Here is a 27,053-nt window from a genome sequence, read left to right on the forward strand (position 1 = left end):
ATACACAGCTGATAGTCCTACTGAATAGACTGTTAGAATTTGTATTATGGCAAGAAAAAAGCAGCTAAGTAAAGAAAAACGAGTGGCCATCATTACTTTAAGAAATGAAGGTCAGTCAGTCCGATAAATTGGGAAAACTTTGAAAGTGTCCCCAAGTGCAGTCACAAAAACCATCAAGCGCTACAAAGAAACTGGCTCACATGCGGACCGCGCCAGGAAAGGAAGACCAAGAGTCACCTCTGCTGCGGAGGATAAGTTCATCCGAGTCACCAGCCTCAGAAATCGCAGGTTAACAGCATCTCAGATTAGAGACCAGGTCAATGCCACACAGAGTTCTAGCAGCAGACATTAGATCCGCAAAACACGGACAACGGCCATATGGCTGCGGACAAGTATAGGGCATGCTCTTTCTTCTTTGCGGGGCCGCAGAACCGAAGTGTGCATGCGGACAGCTGTCCCCATCTTTTGCGGCCCCATTGAAATGAATGGGTCCGCACCAGTTGCGCAAAATTGCAGAACGGATGCGGACCCATTCAGGCAGATGAGTGAATGGATCCAAACATTGTAAAAAATATAAAGAAACAGCCCTTGCCCTGCACATATATGATGGTCATATCAGGGGGGCTGGCTGGGTGAAAATGGGGATATGTCCGGGTTCAGCTCTGAACCTGGACAACTCCTTTAATTATGTGTTAAGTTTATTATTAGAATCATAAAACCAATGTAACCATGACATACTCACAAACATCATTGTGGACATCACTAGAATTTATCCTACTCGGAATGAAGCTAAAATATAGGTTGCAAAGTTATGCAATGCAGTCTTCATCTCTTCATTCCTTAGACTGTAAATCATAGGGTTAATTAGAGGGGTCATCACTGTGTACAACAGCGGTAGGATCTTACTTACATTTACTGATTTACCTCTGGTTGGGAGAACATAAGAACTGAACAGTGTCCCATAAAACAGAGAAACCACCGTCAGATGAGAGCTACACGTGGAGAAGGCTTTTTGTCTACCAGTGTTAGTTGAGATGTTTAAGATGGAAGAAATTATGAAAATATAGGTTATTATAATGAACACAAATGGTAAGACAAGCACAGGGATACTAAGCAGAATGATTTCTGTTTGAACCATCGAGGTATTTGAACAAGAAAGGTCTAGAAGAGGAAAAAGATCACAGAAAAAATGGTCAATAATGTTATATCCACAAAACTTCAGCATGCGGATGGATATGACTTCTGTCAACATTACAGACAAGCTCAGGAGCCATGAAAGGGAAACTAGTTTCTGACAAAAGCCAGGTTCCATCAGGGTAGAGTAACGTAATGGAGAACAAATGGCCAGATATCTGTCATAGGACATTACGGTTAGATGGAGACATTCTGAACATTCCGAGACACCAAAAAAGAAAAATTGAATGAAACAATTAATAAAATACATGACTTGCTGCTTATTCAGGATTATGTACAATGTGTTGGGGACAATGGTTGTGGTCAGCATGAGGTCTGATATGGAGAGCTCCACAAGGAAGTAATACATGGGTGTTTGGAAGCTCTTGCTGTAGGACACAAGAGTTATGATCAGGAGGTTTCCACAAATTGTCAAGCCATAGATCAGGATTAGAAGGACGAAAAAGACCATTCTGAAACCTTGAAGATTCTGGAATCCCAAGAGTAGAACCTCAGTGACCCAGGTCTGATTGCTCTCCTGATGTAATGAACAAGAAAATATGGAAAAAAAGTAATGACAATAACAACATATCCACATTGATGTTTAGCCTCTCTAGGGCAACTACTAATGTTTAGACTTTATTTTACTGTATGAGGCTACAGGGGTTAAAAAGTAAAAATAAATAAATCATTAAATAAATAAAATGCCTCTGGTTAAAATAAATAAATAAATAGACAAGTTCAATACTCAACAAATCCCTGCAATAAGCTTAGTTTCTGTTGCCAGTGACTTGAGCAGATGGTCCAGGTCCATTTGGCATGGTTCCTCAGCCTGTGTTATCATAGACTGAATTGAGCACTATATTTTTAAAATAATATTAAGCTTTGAGGTTGAGCTAGAAGAATAATCCTCCTCCTTGCCAGATCAGTCCACAAGAAGGACACCTCATCAGGGAAGTACATTGCCACCTACAGTGAAACAGTGATACAATGTAACTCAAAACCCCTACGGACAAAGTAGACTTTCATAAATCATATTACATTATCGAGATCAGACACAGTAGATACCAGACATGGCTAATGTAACCACAACTAATACTCTTAGGATGGAAGACAGAGAACTGTGAAGTGTTTTGTACTTGATGGGACAATTGAGACGTACACAACAAACTACTGGACATCAAACCAAGAACTTAAGAACCTAAGAGACATATAAATGTATAAAGAAATATTCCAGCGCAGGATCACTTCTCAATTGGTTCGTCTTTATTATTCATGTTGCACATTACATGTTCAGGACATCACCTCCCACCTGGTTGGAGGTGATGTTCTGAACATGTAATGCGCAACACGAATAATAAAGACAAACCAATTGAGAAGTGATCCTGCGCTGGAATATTTCTTTATACATTGCTATGTGAAGAACCTGCCTTGGTCCTTTTCTGTGCACGGCGAGCTGGGGGTGCGCTGGATATTTTCTTTTCATTAAGAGACATATAGACATATTTTATACCATAAATTCCAACATCAGACTTAGAGCAGCAAGAAGTGGACCAAGTGGGTGGTGACTCGCTGTGCATACAGTACATCATATATATATATATATATATATATATATATATATAATAATTTCCACCCTCACAAGTTTCATTACATGGCCAGTCAAATGCATGTACAGTACATATACAGTCTATCTATCTATGTATCTATCTAATAACTAGAAATAATAGAACACACTATCAGGTGCTTGTATTAGATGTTTCCTTGCATAGACATGCTGGCTAGTCAGGGGAATCACAGGATGTTTTTCACAAACAGAAGATTTGCCCGGTGGTTAGTAGAAGAGCTGTCACCCTGTGACGATGGAGTCATCTGATCGTGTGGACAAGAATATTCATTGTATAAAAATTAAAGAAACAGGTGAAGAGATAACCTTACTCCAGCAGTGATCCAGAGACTCTGCGAAGGTTCTTTGGCGGAGATCTTCATGCTCATATAAAGTGTTTGACTTTCAAAGTTATTTATAAAAGTATATAAATCTGAAAGAAATAATGTAATATAAAATAATATTCTACAGTTCAAAGATAGGAGAACCTTTTATATCCTCAGCATCCAGACCTGGGGAGTCCATAGGGAGGATTCTGCAGCACAGCGGCCTACTGAGAATAAGCTCTAGAAAGACGTTCTAAATAAGGTTGTTATGGAAGTTCAAAGTTTCTTGACTAAAATAGACTAAAGTGATAGATCAAAAGACAAATAGTTAGAAAGATAGATAGCTAGATAGATAGTAGTGATGATCTGCATAGGCAATATTCAAATTTGTCATACTTCACAAATTTTTGGCCGAATATTCGCCATAAATTAGAAAATTCGAGAATTCGGAATCTACAGTCATTGTTTATTTGATTGTGAAAATTGGCAATGTAATATATTTGCAATAAATGTGCGATAAATTTGCGATTCAAATATTCAACACTATTCACAAATACGAATATATAGCACTATATTCTAAATATTCGCAAATTTTTCGAAGTTGCAATATTCACGATTAAAATTTGTGATTCGAATATTCGCTCTCAACGCTAATAGATAGATAGATAGATAGATAGGAGATAGATAGATAGATAGATAGATAGATAGATAGATAGATAGATAGATAGGAGAGATAGACAGCTAGATACAGACGTGGACAAAATTGTTGGTACCCTTTGGTCAATGAAAGAAAAAGTCACAATGGTCACAGAAATAACTTTAATCTGACAAAAGTAATAATAAATTAAAATTCTATAAATGTTAACCAATGAAAGTCAGACATTGTTTTTCAACCATGCTTCAACAGAATTATGTAAAAAAATAAACTCATGAAACAGGCATGGACAAAAATGATGGTACCCCTAGAAAACACAGAACATAATGTGACCAAAGGGACATGTTAATTCAAGGTGTGTCCACTAATTAGCATCACAGGTGTCTACAACCTTGTAATCAGCCATTGGGCCTATATATATGGCTCCAGGTAATCACTGTGTTGTTTGGTGATATGGTGTGTACCACACTCGACATGGACCAGAGGAAGCAAAGGAAAGAGCTGTCTCAAGAGATCAGAAAGAAAATTATAGACAAGCATGTTAAAGGTAAAGGCTATAAGACCATCTCCAAGCAACTAGATGTTCCTGTGAGTACAGTTGCACATATTATTCATAAGTTTAAGATCCATGGGACTGTAGCCAACCTCCCTGGACGTGGCCGCAGGAGGAAAATTGATGACAAATCTAAGAGACGGATAATCCGAATGGTAACAAAAGAGCCTAGAAAGACTTCTAAAGAGATTCAAGGTGAACTTCATGCTCAAGGAACATCAGTGTCAGATCGCACCATCCGTCGTTGTTTGAGCCAAAGTGGACTACATGGGAGACGACCAAGGAGGACACCATTGTTGAAAACGAATCATAAAAAAGCAAGACTGGAATATGCCAAACTACATGTTGACAAGCCACAAAGCTTCTGGGAGAATGTCCTGTGGACAGATGAGACAAAAATCGAAGTTTTTGCCAAGGCACATCAGCTGTATGTTCACAGACGAAAAAATGAAGCATATCAAGAAAAGAACACTGTCCCTACTGTGAAACATGGAGGAGGCTCTGTTATGTTCTGGGGCTGCTTTGCTGCGTCTGGCACAGGGTGTCTTGAATCTGTGCAGGGTACAATGAAATCTCAAGACTATCAAGGAATTCTAGAGAGAAATGTACTAGCCAGTGTCAGAAAGCTTGGTCTCAGTCGCAGGTCATGGGTCTTGCAACAGGACAATGACCCAAAACACACCGCTAAAAACACCCAAGAATGGCTAAGAGGAAAAAATTGGACTATTCTAAAGTGGCCTTCTATGAGCCCTGACCTCAATCCTATTGAGCATCTTTGGAAGGAGCTGAAACATGCAGTCTGGAAAAGGCACCCTTCAAACCGGACACAACTGGAGCAGTTTGCTCATGAGGAGTGGGCCAAAATACCTGCTGAGAGGTGCAGATGTCTCATTGACAGTTACAGGAAGCGTTTGATTGCAGTGATTGCCTCAAAAGGTTGCGCAACAAAATATTAAGTTAGGGGTACCATCATTTTTGTCCATGCCTGTTTCATGAGTTTATTTTTTTACATAATTCTGTTGAAGCATGGTTGAAAAACAATGTCTGACTTTCATTGGTTAACATTTATAGAATTTTAATTTATTATTACTTTTGTCAGATTAAAGTTATTTCTGTGACCATTGTGACTTTTTCTTTCATTGACCAAAGGGTACCAACAATTTTGTCCACGTCTGTATGAGATAGATAGATAGATACATCGATAGATAGATAGATAGATAGATAGGAGAGATAGATAGATAGATAGATAGATAGATAGATAGATAGATAGATAGATAGATAGGAGAGATAGATAGATAGATAGATAGATAGATAGATAGATAGATAGATAGATAGATAGATAGATAGATGTAAAAAAGGCTAAGGCAGCACTCAAATATATGTGTACAAAAGGGAACGAGCATGCTCAGTTTCTGTCTGTGTCACCATCTTGGATGTGGGCGTCCATGTGTTCTATGTGATAGATAGTCTCGCGGGATGAGCAGTCTCCCACGCCTGCGCACTACTCAATTCCGGATGCCTACTGAGTCCTGCCGTCTCAAGCTGCATGTGAGAATTTTCTATTGGATGAATTATTTGTTTTTAATCAGCCCGATCGTGTATACATGATTTGTAATATTGATCAATGATGTCATGCACTGTAACCAGATGAATTTATGGTTCGAATTTTTGGCACATAGCACTTTATGACTTTTGGTCTGGTTTTAGTGAGATATAATCATGTACACTTTATATACATTGTTTTTAATAGTGTTTTTGTAAAAATTTATGTAAAATCATGTAATCACTTTGTTAATTATGTGCGCTATATAAGCACTTGATTTTGCACTATGTATTATGGCTTGACAAAGGCTCCATGGAGTGAGCTCAAGCGTTGCTGTCTACACATGGGTGGTTAAAATACCCTTTTTTTCACGGATATTTGAGTGCTGCCTTGGCCTTTTTTACATATATCTAATAGGACTGGGTCCGTGGTCTGTTTCAAGGAATTGCACCGCTTTGAATTTGTGTGCTGCTCATCAACTTTTTTATATAGATAGATAGATATCAGAGTTAAAATTCAAGCTCTTAACTCAAATTGCTTAACTCATCGTGATATACCGAAACAGAAGCCATTGAAAACCAGTTGAAGGTGTCGGCTTAACACAACTTGTTTAGTTAACATGTCTAGTTAAACATGTCTGTTACCTCTACTACATTTGAAGATAGATAGAGCTATTGGGGGCACTACAAATTAACACCTTGTCATTATTTCCTATGGCTAGCTTTCTATATTACTATTTAATAAATGTTCTCCATACCAAGTATTGTATTTATGCAACTGTTAACGTATATTGCATTTCATGCTATATGCCTGGTTTCCAAAAGGTGGCGTAGGTCTAGAGACAAGAATGGAACTAACCATTCATTATTTTTTCCCCCTTTGGGCAGAAATGGGCTGACCTGCTTCCCATCAAGGTAGGGGTTTTTCAGGAAGCTATTATTAGTTGAAGTTGAAGTCATAAGGGACAACACTTGGTGCAGTGAAAGTATACGTTTCCCCCCTCTCCTGCTGAAGAAACCCGGAAAGCAGCTCAGAGAGCACCGCTCTCCTTGCATTTGACTGAACTGCAGACATTAATTACATGAGAGGGAAAACAGGCAAGAGACACTCTACTCATTGAACAAATAACAGACTTAAGCCAGATAGGAACCAAGACAAGCATTTGGACCAACTGCCACCACTTTGCACCCTGCTGATACCAAGTGGAGTAAATTCATTCAGTAAAATTCATTCAAGTTTCCCAGTCTGGACTTCTTTGTCCACTTCAACTCAATTATTGCAGTGAACCACCCCCAGGGAGCGACAGCCTGAGGTGGGACCACTGCCACACAATGACACTACACTTGGCCATACTATACAACTCGCAGACCTCAACACAAATATTCATACGGTATGTTGCATTTGGCATCACAAACAGGATATATACTTATGTGCCTTAGTATTACCAAAAGGCCCACAATGTTTGTAAGCCCCTTAATAAATAGTGATGAGCAGCATAGGCAATATTCGTTTTCGCAATATATTGAACATTTTTGGCCTAATATTCGCCATAAATTAGCAAATTCGAGAATTTGTGATCTCTAATCATTATTTTCCTGATTACGAAAATTGGCAATGAAATATGCGCGTATTGTGTGCGCAATACAGACGTGGCTCACTTTTGCTACATTTTTCAAGCTACTAGAAGTTTCCTGAGACTGGAGAAAATGGTTTGCAGCAACTATCGTGACTGTGAGGAAGAACTCGTGAGCACTGTAAGTAATTTTACATTACAGCACTGTATTTGATTACATTTCGCATGCATGGCAGAACAATAGCTTTATATGCAAATAGAGTGCTCCAATATATTTGCGATTGCACAAATCGGCACTAATGATGCACATATTTTTGGTGCAATACATGCAACTTCACATTTTATCAGGTCTGAGTTGATACTCAGGAGGTAATCTGGAGGTGGATACAATCTAAAAAAGTAAGATTTGTTTGTTTATAATCTTTCCCCTCTTTAAAATGGCATACTTGGTTCCTTGCAGGAATTGTTGTGCTTTTATTTCAGGTTCCACTCTTCAGAGGTTTGGATGCTGTCTGATCTGCAGACAGCTCTCCATAATGCAGCAGGAAATCACATTTTTTTAAATCTGAGATTTGTAAATTAACCGTTAAACAAACTCAGGCTGAGAAAATTGCAATGCCACTGCCACAGAGGCCCCCTAGAAATGGAAGATCGGTTACTGCAGGTTCTGGTAGACTGAGAGTTGTTGATAGAAGACATGTCCAACAGTCTGTGGCTCTCCATAATTCATCGACCATGCCTAAAATATGCAAGACTGCAGCCAAAGACAAAAAGGAGAAGGTGAGGACTGATAGTAAGCAGCTGTTGGTGTGTTATTCTATCATAAGAGGTGTGAAGTTTGAGGAAAATGGTGTTGTGAGATGTCTCCCTGGTGCTACCGCTAGCAGGGATAGACAACGGATCCTTAATATTGTTAGGCAAACAAAGCAGGAAAGGGAGGTGGATGTTAGTGTCCATCTTGGGACAAAGGATCTGGCTTGCAATGAGGTTTCAAAGGCAAAGGAAACTTTTCACACACTTGGGAATGATATACGGGAGGTTGCATCAACTGTTTCATTCTCTGCAGTTTTGCCTGTGCATAACCTTCAGCATGAGAGGAAGATGTGCATTAAGGAATTCAATGTATGGTTTGGTGAATGGTGTCTGAACCAAGGGGTTGGCTTTGTGTCTCATGTTAGCTTTTGTTGGAATGGGAAAGAACTGTACAATAAAGATGGTTTGCATCTTTCTCTCAAGGGAACGAATGTCCTCAGTGAACAGTTCCAAGTATTTGCTAAGGAGCATTTAAACTAGGAAAAGAAGGCAAAAGAGTGATAATCCAGCAATCCGACTGCCCCACGGAACAATGCCAGAAGATGCCACTAGCACAAAGGTTAAGAAATGACAAGCTCAGATTCTTGTCTACAAATGCTCACAGTTTAGGGAATAGGATCAATGAACTTGAGGCTATAATGGCATCTGAGAATAAATATTTAGTGGCTGTTACTGAGACGTGGTTCAATAGGAGTAATGACTGGGATATAACGATACCAGGATTCTCTCTAAACAGGAAAGACAGAGAAGGCAAGAAGGGGGAGGGGTGGTCCTGTATGTGAAAGATAGCATAAAATCTAATTTGATACAAGTTAGCAAGACCAAGTAAGAGTCAGTTCGGGTTACCTTGCAGCTTGATAATCATAAAGTAACTCGTGTAGGTGTGATATATAAACCACCTAGCCAAGTCAAAGAATTAGATGATTTACTAGTTGAAGAAATAGCTAAAATTACATTGAAGGGGGAAGTTATCATTATGGGAGACTTTAGAGGGCTTCTGTCACCCCAAACTATTTTTTTTTTTTGTTTACTTATAATCCATATACTGTGATTTATGCCTACATAATCTAATTAATCATTTTGGTCCAGTAGATTGTGTTAAAAAACGTGCATTTAAAATATGCAAATTACCTTGCTACCAGCAAGTAGGGCGGCTACTTGCTGGCAGCAGCCGCATCCTCCGATCCTAAAGACGCCCCCCTCCTCATGTTGATTGATAGAATCGTTCTCTGCTGGCCCTGTCTGCTATCAAGATCTCGCGACTGCGCCGTAACGGTATTCAGTCGGCGCAGGCTGCTCCATCCTCAATGCGCCTGCGCCGATGACGTCACATCTACACCCGACGCAGGCGCATTGAGGATGGAGCGGCCGAGCGAGCGTTCGCCTCTCAGCGCGCCTGCGGCGATTGAAGACAGGTATGGAGCAGGCGCGAGATTTTGAATGCAAACAGGGCCAGCAGAGAACTATCCCGTTCCCTGGCCCTGTCAATCAACATGAGGAGGGGGCGTCTTTAGGATCGGAGGATGCGGCTGCTACAAGCAAGTAGCCGCCCTACTTGCTGGTAGCAAGGTAATTTGCATATTTTAAAAGCACGTTTTTAACACAATCTACTGAACCAAAATGATTAATTTGATTATGTAGGCATAAATCGCAGTATAGGGATGATAAGTAAACAAAAATAAAAAACGGTTTAGTGGGGTGACAGAAGCCCCTTTAATCTTCCTGATGTAAACTGGAAAACGAAAATAGCTAGTTCTGCCAGGAGTAAAGATATTCTAAATTCCCTACTGGGATTATCTCTACAGCAAGTAGTGGAGGAGCCAACCCGGAAGGAGGCCATTTTAGATTTAGTATTCACAAATGGGAATTTGCTATTTGATATTACTGTAGGGGAAAGCTTGGGATCTAGTGATCACCAGTCAGTGTGGTTTACTAAAAGTACAGTGACTGAGTCACACCACACAAAAACAAAAGTTTTAGATTTTAGAAAAATTTATAAGATTAGGCAGAGAGAGGCCAAACAAGTTATAAGAGCTTCTAAAGCATAGGCAGAAAAGAAATTAGCTCAGTCAGGGAAAAAAAGTGATAAGACATTCTTCAGATACATAAATGAAAAAAGGAAACTAAAACAAAGAATTACCAAATTAAAAAATAAAGAAGAAAGGTATATGGAAGAAGATAAATAACTAGCTGACTGCCTCAATAAATACTTCTGTTCAGTTTTTACAAAGGAAAATGAAGGAAAAGGACCTCAGTTAGGAAGGAAGACTAATGAATCTTTTGATGCATGTGTCTTTAGAGAGGAAGTGGTTCTAAGTCAGCTGTCTAAAAGTAATACAAATAAGTCACAGGGGCCTGATGGGATACACCCAAAGCTATTAAAAGAGCTCATCGGTGAACTAGCAAAGCCATTAACAGATTTATTTAACCAATCACTGGCAACAGGAGTCGTCCCAGAAGATTGGAAATTAGCAAATGTTGTGCCCATTCACAAGAAAGGTAGTAGGGAGGAATCGGGCAACTATAGGCCAGTAAGCCTGACACCAATAGTGGGGAAATTAATGGAAACCATACTTAAGGAGAGGATTGTGGAACATCTAAAATCCCATGGATTGAAAGATGAGAAACAGTATGGGTTTACTTCAGGGAGATCATGTCAAACTAATCTGATAGATTTTTTTGATTGAGTGACTAAAAAAAATAGATGGCAGAGGTGCAGTAGATATTGCTTATCTGGACTTTAATAAGGCTTTTGATACTGTCCCACATAGAAGGCTTATCAATAAATTGCAGTCTTGGTGCTTGGATACCATATTGTTGAATGGATTAGGCAGTGGCTGAGTGACAGGCAACAGAGGGTTGTAGTCAATGAAGTATATTCAGACCATGGTCTTGTTACCAGTGGGGTACCTCAGGGATCTGTTCTGGGACCCATATTGTTTAATATCTTTATCAGTGAAATTGCAGAAGGCTTCGATGGTAAGGTGTGTCTTTTTGCTGATGACACAAAGATTTGTAACAGGGTTGATGTTCCTGGAGGGATACACTAAATGGAAAAGGATATTGATACTTTGGAGAGAGTTCAGAGAAGAGCTACTAACCTGGTACATGGATTGCAGGATAACATTTTCCAGGAAAGATTAAAGGACCTTAACATGTATAGCTTGGAAGAAAGATGAGACAGAGAGGATATGATAGAAACTTTCAAATACATAAAGGGAATCAACAAGGTAAAAGAGGAGAGAATATTTAAAAGGAGAAAAACTGCTACAAGAGGACATCGTTTTAAATTAGAGGGGCAAAGGTTTAAAAGTAATATCAGGAAGTATTACTTTACTGAGAGAGTAGTGGATGCATGGAACAGCCTTCCTGCAGAAGCGGTAGCTGCAAATACAGTGAAGGAGTTCAAGCATGCATGGGATAGGCATAAGGCCATCCTTCATATAAGATAGGGCCAGGGGCTATTTATAGTATTCAGTATATTGGGCAGACTAGATGGGCCAAATGGTTCTTATCTGCCGACACATTCTATGTTTCTATGTTTCTATATTACTGATTGGTGCACTAAGTATTATTGTGACATCACAGCACTATGTCTGTAGCATGTATGTATGGACAGTAGAATATATCTGTCACGGACGGTGTACAGGAAACAAGACAATGCAACATGCATATATGACTCACTGGATCCAAAGCTAAGGAACCAAAAGGGAGACCCCTGCACAAAACCTGGCACTTTCCCTGGCTGCTCAGCCTATGCAAAAATCCCAAAGGTGGATGGTTGCATATCCACGTACCTCGACTATATGACACCTGAACACCCTACAATAGTGAGGGGACACGACCACCGGCTCCCTACACCAGACACGGAGGGAGTCAGGGTCACCTGGGATCCAGCAAACAGAAAATGACAGATAAATGTACAGCACTTAACTTAGTAGCAGACTGGGAAATAGGATCAGCATGCACACACACTCCAGGAAGAAGTATAAGCCTCCCAGTAATGCATTATGGGGAGGAATTTAAAGGGAAGCAATCAGTCCAACTACATGACAGCTGAGAGAGGCTAACGAGATGAGGAACTGAACACCACAACAAAGAAAACTCAAGGAGGAGGTTTTGAAAGGCTTCTGTCAGAGCTTCTCAGCTGTCTGGTTGTGACAATATCACAATACCTAACACCCTGCACTGGAACTTCAACTGCAGAACTTGAAGCTCTCTTGCTGCTCCATATATGCCAAAAGAACAGAAAGTCCTTGCCCAGCATGAAATCTACCCTCAGGGTCTTGAATTTCAAGATCTCCCACTGTACGGAGCCATAGTCCATCACAAAGGCCAGGGACACCATAGTTTTTTGTCTCTGGTCCCCTCGTTACAAAGTCCAGAATTTTAGGCAGGACCCAAGACACTTGCTGGTGGGAGTCCCCCAGCAGCATTCCCCTGATCACTAACTCACAGGATTTTTCCCACAGGCTATACCATTTTGCAGCCATTTCCATCGGTCAGTCTCTCGTACTGGGCTTCTGGCCCTTTAAGCTCCATAAAGCAATTTCCTTTGCAACCAAGCAAAACAAAAAAATTCAGAACAGCACAAATGCTGCCCTTTGCTGTGATGTTGCCCCTAGGAACCACTTTGTCTCTTATTTTATGTGTTGTCCTTTCAGCATGGATGTTGGCCGCATCCTCCACCAATTGTGAGGGGTAGCTCTCTTTAACTGGGCTCACGCTAACAGATACTTTCATAGACAGATTTTCATGTTCAAACTGTGCTTTATTGTGTCAAAAACACAAGCATAAACAGTACAAAATAAAAGCTTTCCCGTCTGGGCACTAACTAAAATGTAAGACTTGTCTCTCTGACTCACCTACAGTGTGCTTCACAATTTACACACTGTTTCAGGTGCAGATTTCTCAGCCCAATAGTCCACTAATCCCCAGGCTGCAGCACGGTCAGAATATCTCCCAGCCTCGTGGTCTCTCAGCCTTGCCTAGCTGAGACTACACTCACAGAGCCTTACCAGGCCTCTGTTTGCACACTCCCCCCCCTTACTGACACCCTGGGAGTGCTTTATACGCACCTGAGTACCTCCAGCTGGTATCACTTGTGGTGGAACAGGGGTATGGGCCGCAGTATCCACACCTTCCTTGCCTCTAACCTGTGTGAGATCTGTCACTGTCTCACAATGAATATAAAGATAAAATAATTCCAGCACATGTAATCTTTGTGTTTAATTTTAAGATTCAACAAGCATCTCTTTGAAGAGTTAATTTTTGCAGATCACTTCCCCTTGATGGAAGAAACTTCTGTTGTGAAAAGTAATAAAATGTTTTGCAGCATTAGAAATGTTCACATATGCGCTGTTCGTGATGTAATTTAAGTGTTCCAATAGTCTCTATTTAAATTTTCGAGTTGTATAACACATACAGAAGTCTACATTCCACACATTCGATCACGTAGACCACTCCAATGGAGGTACAGTTAATGTACGATTTGATAGGGAAGCTACTTTTATCTGAAGAATCTCGAAAAGTCTTGCAAGGGAGGACATAACCGCATGTTTTACAAGGACGACTACCACATCGTGTGAACCCAGTGTATTTTAGCCAAGTCTGTTTACATTTAGACTTGGGTAAAGAAGTGAAGAGAGAGGGAGACAGTGAGGTTGCAAGAGACGGAGGTCGTCTTGAGACCACCCTGTGTCCATCTCTCAACAATTGATATAACACTGTATCTTTAAACAGCAAAGAAATGCACTTTGAGACAGATTCTCAAATTTGATGGAACTGATTACTGTATGTGAGTACTAAGGTCGGTAACTGGTATTTTTGGAGGTATTGGTGGGTTGCATGTTTCCAAACAACAGACTTGGCTAAAATACACTGGGTTCACACAATTCTATACTGTATACCAGCAAACTCGATGACCTTCCTTTGGGAATTGTAACTACACAGTGAACAGCTGCCACCTTTCGGTATACTATTAGTCAGCCATTTGTCTCTTTTTGACCAAGATAAACCTACTCCTTACAAGTTTATCTCTAATTGTATGGCTTCTTCTAAAGGATATCAGTGGCTTCTGCTCTGTAAGCTCACCCAAAGCTGCGTCCCTCTTTAAAATATCAGAATTCCTGAAGATCGCAGAACAAATCTGTTCCACCATAGGGCTATATTTCCTGAAGAACGCAAATCTAGTAGTGTCCCTGTTGTCCTGTAATTGCTTCCTCTTATTCTTTCTTTTAGTGAGTAAGTCGCTCTCGGAGAAATCCTCTTCCAATACAGTGGGATGCGAAAGTTTGGGCAACCTTGTTAATCTTCATGATTTTCATGTATAAATCGTTGGTTGTTACGATAAAAAATGTCAGTTAAATATATCATATAGGAGACACACACAGTGATATCTGAGAAGTGAAATTAAGTTTATTGGATTTACAGAAAGTGTGCTATAATTGTTTAAACAAAATTAGGCAGGTGCATAAATTTGGGCACCACAAAAAATAAATGAAATCAATATTTAGTAGATCCTCCTTTTGCAGAAATTACAGCCTCTAAACGCTTCCTGTAGGTTCCAATGAGAGTCTGGATTGAAGATATTTTGGACCATTCCTCTTTACAAAACATCTTTAGTTCATTCAGGTTTGATGGCTTCCGAGCATGGACAGCTCTCTTTATGTCACACCACAGAATTTCAATTATATTCAGGTCTGGGGACTGAGATGGCCATTCCAGAAGGTTGTACTTGTTCCTCTGCATAAATGCCTTAGTGGATTTTGAGCAGTGTTTAGGGTCGTTGTCTTGTTGAAAGATCCAGCCCTGACGCAGCTTCAGCTTTGTTACTGATTCCTGGACATTGGTCTCCAGAATCTGCTGATACTGAGTGGAATCCATGCATCCCTCAACTTTGACAAGATTCCCAGTCCCTGCACTGGCCACACAGCCCCACAGCATGATGGAACCACCACCATATTTTACTGTAGGTAGCAGGTGTTTTTCTTGAAATGCTGTGTTCTTTTTCCTCCATGCATAACGCCCCTTGTTATGGCCAAATAACTAAATTTTAGTTTTATCAGTCCATAGCACCTTATTCCAAAATGAATCTGGCTTGTCCAAATGTGCTTTAGTACACCTCAAGCGACACTTTTTGTGCTGTGGGCGGAGAAAAGGCTTCCTCTGCATCACTCTCGCATACAGCATCTCCTTGTGTAAAGTGCGCCAAATGGTTGAACGATGCACAGTGACTCCATCTGCAGCAAGATGATGTTGTAGGTCTTTGGTGCTGGTCTGTGGGTTGACTCTGACTGTTCTCACCATTCGTCGCTTCTGTCTATCTGAGATTTTTCTTGGTCTGCCACTTCGAGCCTTAACTTGAACTGAGCCTGTGGTCTTCCATTTCCTCAATATGTTCCTAACTGTGGATACAGACAGCGGAAATCTCTGAGACAGCTTTCTGTATCCTTCCCCTAAACCATGATGGTGAACAATCTTTGTCTTCAGGTCATTTGAGAGTTGTTTTGAGACCCCCATGCTGCTACTCTTCAGAGAAAATTAAAAGAGGAGGGAAACTTACAATTGACCCCCTTAAATACTCTTTCTCTTAATTGGACTCACCTGTGCATGTAGGTCAGGGGTTACTGAGCTTACCGAGCCAATTTGAGTTCCAATAATTAGTTCTAAAGGTTTTGAAATCAATAAAATGACAACAACAGAGACCACATGTAGCACCTGCCTGATTGTGTTTAAACAATTATAGCACTTTCTGTAAATCCAATAAACTTCATTTCACTTCTCAGATATCTCTGTGTGTGTCTCCTATATGATATAATTAACTGACATTTTTTATCGTAACAACCAACGTTTTATACAGGAAAATCATGACGATTAACAAGGTTGCCCAAACTTTTGCATCCCACTGTATCTTCATATCCCTATTCACCATTTCTTCTTGATAACCACTTTCTAACAGGCATTGTTTCAACTCCATTGCTTGTTTATGGTAACCTTCATCCTCACTATTTATTCTCCTAAGTCTAATAAATTGGCCATACAGTACGGCTTTCTTAACGCTATGTGGATGAAAGCTGTCATGGTGGAGCAAGGAATTGGTGGCTGTGGGCTTACGAAAGCCCTCCATGACCAATCCGTCACCCCCAACCATGACAGCCACATCCAAAAATTCCAAGCGCAAGCTCCCAAAATTCAGGGTAAATATCATCCACATATCATTAGCATTGAGGTCCTCCACAAACTCTTTGCACTGTGCCTCCGTGCCTTCCCATACTATGTCATCCACAAACCGTAAAAATACCTTCTAACAGGGTAGGAAAGGGTTCAAGGTGGAAAAAATGAATCTATCCTCTAATCTAGTGAGAAACACATTTGCAAAGGTGCAAGAGACGGGGGTCCCCATGGCTGTACCCAACTTGTGCCTATACCAAACCTTGAACACGTTATTGGTTAGAATAAATCTCAGGGCTTCACCAATGAATTCACAGAACATATGACTCTTTCCCAAATTGCTCACAATGTCAAGGACCTCCTCCACACCCGCAGCATGTGCCTGTGCTTAAGAGGGTGGCGCAAACATATGCGCTGACAAACTGCCCGATTAATCACAGCTAGCGCGAAACGACCATCGCTGTTTGGTGCATGTGGTTTGTCTGTCTGCCCCATGCTGCTCTTACTTGGATTGCAACTTTACTCAATAAAGCATCAAGTTGGAAATAAATATTGGTGAGTGTCACTGAGTGTTCTCTTCTCTGACTCTGTGCATATGTATTTTTACTTGTCTTCAGCTGTGCACCACCGAGAGTGTGTTACGTCGGGAGGCCAGTGGGATTGCCGTCCTTTTGATTGCTACATGTGTATGTTCACCGCTGTGCACCCTCCCTATCTACGTCGTTAATCAGAAGCTAAATGTCCTGTCCAAGTTGCTCGTGCTGCAGTCCCTCCCTTTCCAAGTGGTGGAAAAAGGCAGTACTAGCCCAGCACTCACATGGAGAACAGAAGGTGGGACAGTCCTTGAGCCTGTCTGTGTCTGCCAAAGTGCACGGCAGCGCCGTGTGGAGCTGTAACTATGGTCAGGGGACAATACATGTCCTTTACAGCCCACTAGGTAAATGTGGTTCCTGCTTAGCCACACCAGCAACTTGGCCAGGTCACGCCATTTCAGCCTCTATGCTGTCATGCTGTTGGTCCTGCGACAATGTCTACCTCTGCCTCCTCATCCTCTACCATGTCCTCAGTCTCCACTGCAGGGAAAGTCACAGTGCCCCTCCAGCATACCACATGTGCAGGGCATGGCGGCGTCACACTGTTCTACACCTGGTTTGCCTTGGCGAATGGAGTCACACAGGGGAGGAACTGCTCCGTGTGATTCATCAAGAAATCAAATCATGGCTTTCTCCATGACAACGGGAAGAACATGGTGACCGACAACTGGAAGAACATGGTGTCGGTGCTGCGGCAAGGAAGGCTGAGCCATTCAACATGCATAACACACATGTTTAATCTGGTTGTCAAGCTGTTTCTTTAAGTCTTCCACCCATCTGCAGGACATCCTAAAAATGACCAGGAAACTTTGCATGCACTTTAGCCACTCGTATAGCGCAAAGCACACCCTCCTTAAGCTGCAGCGGCAGAACAACATCCTCCAACATAGGCTGATATGTGAAGTTTCCACCCATTGGAATTCCACCCTTAATATGTTTGACTGACTGTGCGAACAGAGAAAGGCCATAAACAATTTCTTGATTATCCAAGCGGACAGGAGTACTCCCATGTTTAACTTTGATATCAGCCAGTGGCAGCTCATGCGTGACACCTGCCAATTGCTCAGGCCCTTTGAGGAGGCCACGTTATTTGTCAGTCATCAGGACTACGGGATGAACAATTCCACTGCTTCATATCCTGTAACAAATGCTGGTAAATATGGCAGGTCAGGGGACTGGAGATGTTGCGCCTAGATCTCACGGCCACATGAGCTTTGTGGGGGCTGAACTGGAGGAGGAGGACGAGGAGGAAATTAGAGCACAAGCAATGTGTTGCGAAATGGGTGTTTTTTTTACACAGGTGATAGGAGAGGAGGAGCAGGAGCAGCAAGAGGAGCAACAGGGCGATGAGGAAGACAAGGCAAAGGACCTTGACACACCGTGGCAGTATGCAGTGGAGATGGAGGCAGGGAGTCCCTCCGAATCACTTGCACAAATGGCCCGATTTATTCTCACTTGCTTGCGTAGTGACAGCCGAATTGTCACCATTCGGCAGACGGATGATTTCTGGCTCTCCACCATGTTGGACCCTCGCTACCGTTCCAAAATAGGAGCCTTTTTTACACCCGCTGATAGGGAGGACAAACTGACCTACTATAGAGACATCCTATGTAGTAAGTTGGCCGCTGCCTATCTGCGTCATCTTCCATCCACGCACAGGTCTGACTTGGGGGGCCCCCTGCACTCATGTTCCTCTGCCATGGCTGCTGTGGCAGGGTGGGGGGTAGAAGCAGTTCCAGCTCCTTCAGCAGCAACTTGAGTCTAGAGTTGCTGATGAGCATCCTTCTTCAGTTGCCTAGAATAGAGACTACTTGTACTCACCAGCAGCAGCAGCTAGACCTGGAGAAGGACCTGAACCAACAGATGGTGACATATTTGGACATCACCCTGCAACCACACAGTGAAGCTCCGCTTAACTACTGGACAGTCAAATTTGATTTGTGGTCGCCGCTGGAAAAGCTGTCCTGCTCGGCAGTAGTGTGGCATCAGAGCGGTTGTTTAGTGTGGCAGTGGCCATAGTTACACCAAGAAGAACTCGCCTGTCCACCAAAAATGTAGAGAGACTGACCTTTGTCAAGTTGAATCAGACGTGGATCAGCCACCAATGTCTGATGCATCACACTAGATCATCCCTGGTGCCACTCCAACACTTTGACAAAAGAAACCGGTTTCTTCTGGCTAACTGCCTCAGCTACTATTCTGATGCTGTAACCCGCCTGATGCCACACATCTGATGCCAAGTGCTCCATCTTTCCCCAACTATCTTCCGCTGGTACTGGTATTGCCATCCACCTCCACACTATGTTACCTTGCCATTCTGTGGTCTCCTCATGCTGCTGCCACCTCCACACTATGTCACCTTGCTACTCTGTGGTCTTCTGGAGCTTCTGCCACCTGCGACTACTCTGTGGTCTCCTCATGCTGCTGCCACCTCCACACTATGTCACATTACTACTCTGTTGCCTCCTGATGCTGCTGCCACATCCACACTATGTCACCTTGCCACTCTGTGGTCTCCTCATGCTGCTGCCACCTCCACACTATGTCACGTTGCCACTCTGTGGTCTTCTGATGCTTCTGCCACCTCCACACTGTCATTGTGCCACTCTGTGGCCTTCTGATGCTCCCGCCACCTCCAGACGCTGTCATTGGGCCACTCTGTGATCTCCTCATGCTGCTGCCACCTCCACACTGTCATTGCACTATGGCTTCCTGATACTGCCACCACCTCCAGACTCTGTCATTGGGCTACTCTGTGGACTCTTAATGCTGCTGCCACCTCCACACTATGTCACCTTGCCACTCTTTTGCCTCCTGATGCTGATGCCACCTCCACACTATGTCACTTTGCCACTCTGTGGACTCCTGATGCTGCCGCCACCTCCACATTGTCATTGTGCCACTCTGTGGCCTCCTCCTAATGCTGCCACATCTATACTCTGTCTTTGGGCCACTCTGTGGTCTCCTCATTCTGCTTCCACCTCACCACTATGTCATAGAGCCACACTGTGCTGTTCATGCTACTCCCACCCTCCCAACTTTATGACTGGGCACTATTTTGCCTTTCGGCCTGGCTGACATCATCATTTATTTGATCCTTCTTCTGAAAGAAGGAAAAATTAGATGCACAACGCATCCTGTCTGTGTTGCTGCTGTAAGGCCGGTATGGTCCCATCAGAATTGGCTTTTGATTTGGTAGCCAAAAGCAGGAGTGGGTACAAAACACAGAAGACATGAAAATATTCCATTCACGTGTCATCTCTGTTTTGTGTCCACTCCGGATCCGTTTTTTGTTGGTTATTGTTTTGACGGATCAGAGGAAGTGCAAAATAATCAGTGACGTCAACACAAACTTACTGCTGACACCCTCTCCACTCTGTTGGGGGATCTGCTTGTATAGGCATTCAATAGAACAGTGTAGGGATTTCCTAAATGGTAGCCTTCAGATAAATACACAGTAGCCTTTTAGTGGTGGAATTCAAAGTAATAAATGTATTTTATTGTTGGCACACCACAATTCAACAGGCGGTAGGGATCAGCTTACTTCAGCTGACACTTAAAGAAAAACAGTTCACAGTCTTGAATCTGAAAAATTACATAGTACAGTACCGTACTCCCCACGGAGTGGATGGTAACCTTGCTTTGTCCTTTGTCTCTTGGCAGAGACCCGCTGGTTTTCACTCAGCTCTAAAACCACACAGCTACACAGAGCTCCACCATCAGCCAGGTAATCACCCCTTGACCCTGCTGGCTGACTTTTTGTAAGCCCGTCAAAACCCGGCCTGGACCATGGGGAACAGCCACACACCCTGCACTTTGGCTGATCCCAGTAAGAGCCGGCCCAGATTAGCTTTTCACAGCTATGCTATCAAATTGTCCGTCAGCAACTGCTGCGGACATATACACTACTGGCTCCTACTTCACCGAGGCCAGGAACCTCGGTGACACATATCTTCCATCTATGATGGTCCCTTGTGCCTTTCTACAACAGGTTCTGTAGACATCTATGTGAAATCAGCTGACGATGGTGTAAAAGAAGTGTGCGTCTTCTTGACGCTAACATCGAACTGTAAGGCTGAGTTCACAAAATACATCAATGCATCTAATATATATAGCAATGTATACAGGTAATCATAATTTATGATGGAGGATCATAAAATAGCTACAATGGCAGAAAAACCTATAAGAATAAATATTATCGATCAAATGGGATAAAAAAATAGATGAAAAAAATCGATAAAAGAATCAGTAGAAACTTTGCCAATAAAGTGCTTGATGTTTTTGCAAATGTGGCTGTAGACAAAGTTCGTAATCAAAAGTATCAGTTTGATTGTTTAAATAAATTCAACATTCAGTGAGTGGATTACACCTCTTAGTATAGTTCAGTTGCCGTCTGACATGAGTTTATGGTGGCGTCCCACGTGGCTCACAATGTCAGATCCAGCTGTACCTGATTCCAGTTGATTTGTTGGAGCGGTTCGGGTAGTTGTGTAGTCCCCAATATGAACGGTCTCCAGGTGATCTTCACCAGTTTTAGAGTTAGGACCTGGTTTGTTAATATCGAGGTGTCCACTCTACGTTGAGAAAGTCAAAATTTCGACAAAATTGAAATCCAAGTGTCAGAATGTTAAAAGTGTTCATCAGCTGATGTGCGGGTGTTACAGTAACCACAGCTGATGTGCGGGTCTTACAGTAACCACAGCTGATGAACACTTACGAGACCCTAACATTCTGACACTTGGACTTCAATTTTGTCGAAATTTCGAGTAGTTTTTAGTTTGTTTTAAGTTTTAGCTATTTTAGGGGGATATCTGTGTGTGCGGGTGACTATTACTGTGCATAATTATTAGGCAACTTAACAAAAACAAATATATACCTATTTCAATTATTTATTTTTACCAGTTTAACCAATATAACATCTCAACATTCACAAATATACATTTCTGACATTCAAAAACAAAACAAAAACAAATCAGTGACCAATATAGCCACCTTTCTTTGCAAGGACACTCAAAAGCCTGCCATCCATGGATTCTGTCAGTGTTTTGATCTGTTCACCATCAGCGTTGTGTGCAGCAGCAACCACAGCCTCCCAGACACTGTTCAGAGAGGTGTACTGTTTTCCCTCCTTGTAAATCTCACATTTGATGATGGACCACAGGTTCTCAATGGGGTTCAGATCAGGTGAACAAGGAGGCCATGTCATTAGATTTTCTTCTTTTATACCCTTTCTTGCCAGCCACGCTGTGGAGTACTTGGACGCGTGTGATGGAGCATTGTCCTGCATGAAAATCATGTTTTTCTTGAAGAATGCAGACTTCTTCCTGTACCACTGCTTGAAGAAGGTGTCTTCCAGAAACTGGCAGTAGGACTGGGAGTTGAGCTTGACTCCATCCTCAACCCGAAAAGGCCCCACAAGCTCATCTTTGATGATACCAGCCCAAACCAGTACTCCACCTCCCCCTTGCTGGCGTCTGAGTCGGACTGGAGCTCTCTGCCCTTTACCAATCCAGCCACGGGCCCATCCATCTGGCCCATCAAGACTCACTCTCATTTCATCAGTCCATAAAACCTTAGAAAAATCAGTCTTGAGATATTTCTTGGCCTAGTCTTGACGTTTTAGCTTGTGTGTCTTGTTCAGTGGTGGTCGTCTTTCAGCCTTTCTTACCTTGGCCATGTCTCTGAGTATTGCACACCTTGTGCTTTTGGGCACTCCAGTGATGTTGCAGCTCTGAAATATGGCCAAACTGGTGGCAAGTGGCATCTTGGCAGCTGCACGCTTGACTTTTCTCAGTTCATGGGCAGTTATTTTGCGCCTTGGTTTTTCCACACCCTGTTGACTATTTTGAATGAAACGCTTGAATATTCGATGATCACGCTTCAGAAGCTTTGCAATTTTAAGAGTGCTGCATCCCTCTGCAAGATATCTCACTATTTTTGACTTTTCTGAGCCTGTCAAGTCCTTCTTTTGACCCATTTTGCCAAAGGAAAGGAAGTTGCCTAATAATTATGCACACCTGATATAGGGTGTTGATGTCATTAGACCACACCCCTTCTCATTACAGAGATGCACATCACCTAATATGCTTAATTGGTAGTAGGCTTTCGAGCCTATACAGCTTGGAGTAAGACAACATGCATAAAGAGGATGATGTGGTCAAAATACTCATTTGCCTAATAATTCTGCACTCCCTGTAACCCACCCACTATTATTGTTTTAGTATTATAGATTTTAACTGTTGAGTCTACATTAGGTGTAATAAATATTGTCACTATTACCTGCCATATGGTCGGTATCTCTGTCTGGCCCAGGTGGTGAGTGCTCAGCATTTCCATTTTTCACATTGCTTCCCATTTATGACTGGGTGAGTCATTCCAGGCTTAGTAGCACCCACTTCATAACTATAAGCAGAGTGTCATGGTCTTACCTTCTTGCTGTTCTCCTTCGTTTAACATGTGCTGGCGGCCATCTTGGTTTCTGGGTTTCTTGTAGCCTCCCACCCTGCGGCTTCTCCTTCCCACTGGGAGGAGCTGGATGCCTAGCTCATATATATAGGAGGTCTGTGGCTTCAGTTCCTTGCTTGGTCCTCCTGTGTTCACATGCTTCTAAGACTGCTGCTGCTTCTGGTTTCTGATCCTGGTTTCGTCTGACTACTCTGCTGGTTCCTGATCCTGGCTTCGTCTGACTACCCTGCTGGTTCCTGATCCTGGCTTCGTCTGACTACCCTGCTGGTTCCTGATCCAGGCTTCGTCTGACTACCCTTCTGGTTCCTGACCTCTGGCCTCGCAAGACCCTGCTTCGGTTTAGCCATCCGTTTGGACTTTTGCTTACAGCTTGATTTGCAATAAAGCCTTCTTATTTCCACTTATCTCTTGTTGTACGTCTGGTTCATGGTTCCATGACACAGAGTGAGCCACCAAAGCTTTATATATCCCAGTTTTGGCCCTGTGACTGCCCAAATAAGTGTGCAGTGATTCTAAGAGCGACGCCTGTCATCTGCAGGTCATAGTATTGTTTCACTACCACAGCAGACTCCCTATGCGTGTTACTGCAAGGCACAGTGTTCCACACCACAATAAAGGCTATCTGCAGCCAGGAAATAGATGTTTTTTTAATGGACGCTAAAGTCCTGGCAGCCATGGTAAAGTGTAGTGGGGAGCGGGGGAGCAGTATACTTGCCGTCCGTGCGGCTCCTGGGGCGCTTCAGAGTGACGTCAGGGCGCCCCACGCGCATGGATGATGTGATCGCTTGGCACGTCATCCATGCGCATGGGGAGCTCTGACGTCACTCTGGAGCGCCCCGGGAGCCGCACGGACGGTAAGTATACTGCTCCCCCGCTCCCCACTACTACTATGGCAACCAGGACTTTAATAGCGTCCTGGCTGCCATAGTAACACTGAACGCATTTTGAAGACGGATCCGTCTTCAAATGCTTTCAGTTCACTTGCGTTTTTCCGGATCCGGCGTGTAATTCCGGCAAATGGAGTACACTATGGATCCGGACAACGCAAGTGTGAAAGAGCCCTTAGCTGGCAGTCCAAATACAGATATGTGTTAATATCTTTAAGGACGTTTCATTCAAGTGGATCCTGCATTTCCAATTTCTCCAATCTTGAGCTTTAACTCTTCAATCAGGTGAACGTTTTGTTGACTTAGAGGATCCAATGACTGTCCACTCTTGCATTAAGGCCTCATGCACACGACAGTTTTTTTTCACGGTCCGCAAAAACGGGGTCCGTGGGTCCGTGATCCGTGACCGTTTTTTCGTCCGTGGGTCTTCCTTGATTTTTGGTCACAAACGATTTATTACAATAGAGGGAGGGAGGGGGGGGGGGCGATGGTGGGGGCACACTGTGCCACCAACGATTTCTAACATTAGAGGGAGGAAGGAGGGGCCTGATGGGGGCGCACACTGTGCCACCAACGATATTCAAACTGGGGAGGGGGGGTCTGCCCCCTGCTGCCTGGCAGCCCTGATCTCTTACAGGGGAATATGATAGTACAATTAACCCCTTTAGGTGCCGCACCTGAAGGGGTTAATTGTGCTATCATATCCCCCTGTAAGAGATCGGGTGCTGCCAGGCATCAGGGGGCAGTCTTGTACAAAGTTTGCAGTGTATTCTAACTAGAAGCGTCCCCATCACCATGGGAACGCTTCTGTATTAGAATATACTCTTGGATCTGAGTTTTCACGAAGTGAAAACTTAGATCAGAAAAAGCTTTTATGCAGACGGATCTTCGGATCCGTCTGTATGAAAGTAACCTACGGCCACGGATCACGGACGCGGATGCCAATCTTGTGTGCATCCGTGTTCTTTCACGGACCCATTGACTTGAATGGGTCCGTGAACCGTTGTCCGTCAAAAAAATAGGACAGGTCATATTTTTTTGACGGACAGGATACACGGATCACGGCCTCGGCTGCAAAACGGTGCATTTTCCGATTTTTCCACGGACCCATTGAAAGTCAATGGGTCCGTGAAAAAAAACGGAAAACGGCACAACGGCCACGGATGCACACAACAGTCGTGTGCATGAGGCCTAAGGTTGGTGTTTTCCTCCTTGGCACTGGTGACTTTTCCATCGTTGAGGGAATTTGGAAACAATTGGCCACCAATTTGGAAGCTGCTTGAGGGGAGTGTAAAGTGTGAGATGATCCATTTCTGTAGATTATCAGTTTGACTGGGTACCCCCATCTGTATTGGATACCTTTTTCTCTCAGAATTTTCGTTACTGCAGAAAATTTCTCCCCTTCTATTGAGAGTGGTAACCGACAGGTCTACAGACAGGGAAATGTCAGCATATTTTTCTAGTAAATCATTAGCATTTCTGGCTGCGGCCATTAGTTTTTCTTTAAAATGATAAAAATGCAGCCTGGCCAGTACATCTCTAGGTGCAGACGGAGGCGACTGTTTCAGTTTGGGGGTTCTATGTACCCTATCTATGATCATGTCTCTTTGTTCAGAGTCAGGTACCAAGGTGACAAAAAAGTTATTTAAAAAGTCCCTTAATTGTTCAGTTTGTACTGTTTCAGGAATCTCCCAATATCTAATATTGTTTTGGTGGGATCTGTCCTTAAGATCCGCCAGTTTAAGCTTAACTTCCCCCATGTCATCATGCAACTCATTCTGCGCGTTCACTAGTGAGTTCTGTGCATTAGAAAATTCATCCATTTTACCCTCTAAATGGGCCGTTCTATCCCCTATGTCTTTTATTTCTTTATAGATATTTTGTACTGTTGTTTAAAAGTCAGCTTGATCAGAGCTGCGTAGCTCTTGTACCGTGGCCCTCATGCTGGTTTCAGTAATGGCGGTGCCAGTGTTTGCTAGCTGTTTTCGGTTGTTGAGCCTGTCGGTGGCTGTGTTAGGGGATGAGACTGACCTGGTTGAGGGAGAGCCCGATGGTGTGCAGGATCTAGGTGAGCCTTGTGGTGTCTGGTAATCAGGATTTGCTGCACTTGTGAGCGATCTTTCTTTAGTACCTGCGTCATCCTCACTCTGTATGGTGCGGGCGCCATCTTTGGAATTGCTCGCTGACTGAAAGAAGGACATCATCTTTGTAGCTTCTGCCTTTTTCTGCATCCCTTTCACCATATCTTCAGGCCTGGGTTGCTTAGCAAGCTGAGTAGGAACCAACTAGCTAAGTTAGCCATCTTCTTTCTCTGCTTTGAGCAGCTTTTAGAGTAGGCCAGTGGCGGGGAAGATTCTCACACAGCCGTCCTGCTTGGCATCCGGCCATGACCCCCGGAACATTTAAATTTTAAATTGCATTGCACGTTTCAGCAAGTAGCAAAACCTCTGATTTGTATCCTGCCTTCTTTTCCTCCCTCACACATTTGCGGAGGAGAGGACAGGCTGATGTTTGCCTTAGCATCGCCAATGTTATTTGCTTTTATGTAAAAATGAATTGTGTCAGAAATGAATAAAGAACATGGAGGTGATTCACCTGTGGATCATAAGCATGGAATTAATTGCTCACAGATAAAGCATAGAATACTAGGTGGTAACTTTGTATGTACGAGTCTGCACATTTGGAGAGACTGTA

The 27,053-nt window shown here is 42.9% G+C and overlaps 1 protein-coding gene across 1 annotated transcript; it reads right to left on the bottom strand.

The window, feature by feature from the left end:
* Window positions 1-769: 769 nt before the first annotated feature.
* Window positions 770-26,602, bottom strand: LOC122925440 (olfactory receptor 11L1-like). The gene is made up of 4 exons (XM_044276800.1): window positions 26,291-26,602; window positions 21,458-21,581; window positions 12,722-13,011; window positions 770-1,711 (listed from the first exon to the last, which is right to left on the bottom strand). Exons 1-4 carry the CDS (start codon window positions 26,600-26,602, stop codon window positions 770-772), a joined length of 1,668 nt encoding a protein of 555 aa, XP_044132735.1.
* Window positions 26,603-27,053: the final 451 nt, after the last annotated feature.

This window comes from Bufo gargarizans, chromosome 2, assembly GCF_014858855.1.
Source record: "Bufo gargarizans isolate SCDJY-AF-19 chromosome 2, ASM1485885v1, whole genome shotgun sequence".
NCBI lineage: Eukaryota > Metazoa > Chordata > Amphibia > Anura > Bufonidae > Bufo > Bufo gargarizans.